This window comes from Marmota marmota, unplaced genomic scaffold, assembly GCF_001458135.2.
Source record: "Marmota marmota marmota unplaced genomic scaffold, marMar, whole genome shotgun sequence".
Lineage (NCBI taxonomy): Eukaryota > Metazoa > Chordata > Mammalia > Rodentia > Sciuridae > Marmota > Marmota marmota.
In genome coordinates this window covers 14,434,859-14,438,617 of record NW_026000082.1, presented here as the reverse complement: position 1 = coordinate 14,438,617, position 3,759 = coordinate 14,434,859, and the positions used below count along the sequence as shown (strand labels likewise).

Below are 3,759 nucleotides of genomic sequence, written 5' to 3'. Positions count from 1 at the left end.
TCAGGAAAGGCTTCCCAAGGAAAATGAAATTGAATACGCAAGGGAAAGGTGGGAATAATGATTAGCCTGATGAGAGGTAGAAGGCCAGGACTGAGAAGTGGATTTCTGTCAGAGAAACAATATGGGCAAAGGCCCCAACCAAAGGGAATAGTTCTTGAGATAACTAGAAGCACTTTGAATGGCCTAGAGTTTAGAATTTGTGAAGGTGTGGACAATCCTGCTAATGAAATTTGAGAGGCAGTCAGGTTTGTAAACCATTTAAAGATTGTTTTAAGAACAGAATTGGGAAGCCACTGGAAGTTTTGAACAGGGCCAGTAAGTGGCCAGATCTACAGTTAAACACATAACTGTGGGGCTGCGGGTGTGGCTCAGTGATAGAGCGCTTGTCTCACATGCATGAAGCACTGGGTTCGATCCTCAGCACCACATAAATAAAGTATAAAAAAAAACATAACTGTCAACTGTGGAGATTACTAAAGTAGACTGGATGATGACAATGATGAATGCACAGAGATTAACGGAGCAGAAGTGTGGTTAAGACATTATGGTAATTTGGGACTATGGTGGTGGGAATGGAAAGAAATGGGATAATCTGAGATATACAACAGGAAAATCTCTGGGTGTGAGATAGGAGGGTAGGAAAGAAGTGATTGGAGAGATAGGGAGAGTTCATTAAAGAGCTTGGACTTTATTCTGAAGGGATACAGGGAAAGCTATTTAGCATTTTAACGGTGGTACTGATCCATTCAGATATGGGGTTATAAATACACTACTTGGCAGAGGGTGGTGAGAAGACCGTCAGAACGGTGCAGAGGTAAGAGGGGAGGTTTGGAGCAGTGGATGTAAGGAAGCGTGGGAGACTGCTGAGAGATTTCAGAGTCAGGTACCCCAGCCAAACGGTCAGGTAGACTAGAAGAAACCCTTGCATCCTGCGGGCTCCCGGCCCCCCAGCAGCTGCAAAAGGGGGGAGGGGCCAGCCGCGCCTCCAGAGCCGCCCTGCTTCAGGCTTTGGGTGCCCGGGGCGGAGCCAGCGCACGCACGACGGGGTGACGCAGGTCCCCTGCCGGCCTCGTTCTGGCTGCCGCCGCCGCCGNCGCCGAGAGAGGCTGACCGCGGAACGTGCGAACGACCCCGTCACTGCTTTCTTCCTCCCCCTCAGATCACACGCCCCAGCCCTGGAAGATGGGGAACTGCCTCAAATCCCCCACCTCGGATGACATCTCCCTGCTTCACGAGTCTCAGTCCGACCGGGCTAGCTTTGGCGAGGGGACGGAGCCGGATCAGGAGCCGCCGCCGCCATATCAGGTAGGGGAGGGTGTGTGTTGGGGGTGGGTGAGAAGAGAGGCTGCGCTGGCCGAGATGGAGGGGGCTTAGGGATGTCTGGCCTTGGCGAGGCCTAGCCTGGCGGGTGTTGACCCCGTTAAGGCTGGGTCTGAAGGTGTCTGCTCCCAGCCCCAGAATGGGGTGGTCCTTCACCTCCCCTCGGGCACCGTATGGGGCTGGTACTCCCTGTCCTTGAGTTCAGGGATCAGGGTATGTGATCATATCCCTTTGGCCAATGTCTGGTGCTTAGCATGTGGAGTTTGGGTGTGACATTGTTTTCCTGCCTTTATGACTGAATCGTATGATTTCCTCATCGCAACCACCAACTGGATAGGTGGTCAACCGCCCACCCCACTCATTTATATTTTCAAATACGATTCTTTCCACCCCCACGCGTCTTTGTTAATTGGATCTGGTAGGTGTTCATTTCTCCCTCTGCTTGGGAGACAGATCTCCAAGTGGTGATTTTAGTCAGCAATATCAAGAGTTGTTTATGGGTATATTAATTTTAAGTCGTCCTCCTCTTGTTCCACCCCTGACACACCTTTTTAACGAGCCGGCTTATTAAGACTTGATTATCTTGAACTTTGAAAACCTTTCAGCCTTACTGGAAATGCCATCTGTTTTGTGGTTCTCCCTTTTTATCAGATTCTCCAGAACAGGTTTCATTGCTATTGGTATAAAAACCACTAACCCCAGATGTGTTGGAATTAATTAGAGCTAGAGTTCTTGAAAACTCAAAATAGATATGCAGATGTTGTAATCCCTGATAGATTAAAAGCCTTTCCTCTGCTTTTTCCATTTTAAATGATACTGAATAAAAAGTTTCCAGAAGGGCCTGAATAGTAGTCCTTATTTTTTCCTGAAGGGAGTTTAGTTTTCTAACTGGGTAGTCTCCTTTGTTGTTTCATGTGGTGACATCATTAATGTTTTCTTTTCCCATTCCTGTGTAACCCGGTGTCTCAACACACCAGAAAAACCAGATCACATATGCTGTTTTCTGAATAAAACCCTTGAGGGTTCTTTCATGTATACCAGTCAGGTCCAGTGTTAATTGTGGTACGTAGAAGCCTCAATGGCTTCTCTCTTCATTCTGTATTACAAGCCTAGAAAGTACATCAGGCTTTTCACACATCTGCCTTTTCTCCAGTTGCTCACTGCTTGGAGCCCTTCCCCCAAGGTTGGCCAGGTGAACATCTAATCAGCTTTAAGGACTCAGCTTTTATATCTGAAGTCCTGACATTACTCTCCCTCCCACTTTGAATTCCCGGATGTGTCTCCCAGTGAACCCTCTACACTTACATAAGCAGTACCTATAACACTTCAATGTTCTTTTTCTTTAGTTTGATATGTGTCTCATCCTTGAGGTGTTCCCCTTGTTCCCAGTTTAAGCTGTATGAGGCTAGGAACTCTGTATTTCCAGGTGTCCTTTGTATTATAGTAGGTACTTGGTAACTGGGATAAATGAATAGAAGCCCTGTTCTCAGTGGCTAATCTCAGTGTTTTCATGAAATTTCTGGCACATTAAAACACCTAAATGTTGAATGAATTAGCTTGCATTCAATATTATACTTACTGTACTTATACACCTAGGATTTGAAAGTTGTCACAGGGGTAATCTCTGTAATTCCAAGCAGTATCTGGATGTCTTTCCAAATGTCTTTGCATGAAAGCAAGTGAACTTTTTAAATTTCATCATCCCTTCCCCATATATATATACTCTACAGCAAATGTAAGTTTCATAAACAAAATTTTTTAGAATTATGAATTTTCATTACAAAATTTATGCTCCCTAGCCCCTTTCTAGCAATTCAGAATCTTTAACTTGTTGCTCTTTCTCTTATCCTTTTGATTGCTATATTAAGGATAACTTTAGAGAACCACATTTGTATTTGCCAGAAGCACTAGATGATGAAGGTTTTTTTGTGATCATGAGCATTTTTTGGTTTGTGTTATTTTTGACAGTGGGAAGTTTTTGTGGTTGTCCTTTCCTGAAGTGAATGACCTAGATAACTGATGTAAAGTTTAGTATTGATTGTGAATTTTGTATTAGTTATGAAAATAGTTATATTAAAAGCAGGAGCATAAAAGGAAACATTTTTTTTAGGAAGAATATTGTCCCCCTGAAAGAAATAAGAGTTTAGGAACATTTATTTTAGATAATTTGAGTAGCACCAATCCAAGGTGATTTGTAATATTTCTAGTTAACAAAAGTAACTTTTTTTTCAAGAATTAGTAAATAATTAACAGAACTACAGTAACATTGGCTTATTTATTTTCTTTCATGGTAACATAAGGATTGAACCCAGGGCTTCACAGGTACTAGGCAAGCACTCTACCACTGACCCCTTGTTTCTTTAAAAAAATAGACTCAGCTGCATAGGACTTTGAACAGGGAATAGCTGATTATAGGTAGAGGAACATGTGTGTCCTTCC

The 3,759-nt window shown here is 43.6% G+C and overlaps 1 protein-coding gene across 1 annotated transcript in view; it reads left to right on the top strand.

Moving 5' to 3' along the window:
• The first annotated feature begins 1,055 nt into the window (after positions 1-1,055).
• The window catches only part of Rnf11 (ring finger protein 11), a 29,036-nt gene continuing 26,332 nt past the window's right edge, over positions 1,056-3,759 (top strand). The window contains exon 1 of the mRNA XM_015485017.2: positions 1,056-1,305. Coding sequence (XP_015340503.1) covers positions 1,183-1,305 — 123 coding nt within the window. The 5' untranslated portion in view covers positions 1,056-1,182. The remainder of the gene's footprint in view (positions 1,306-3,759) is intronic.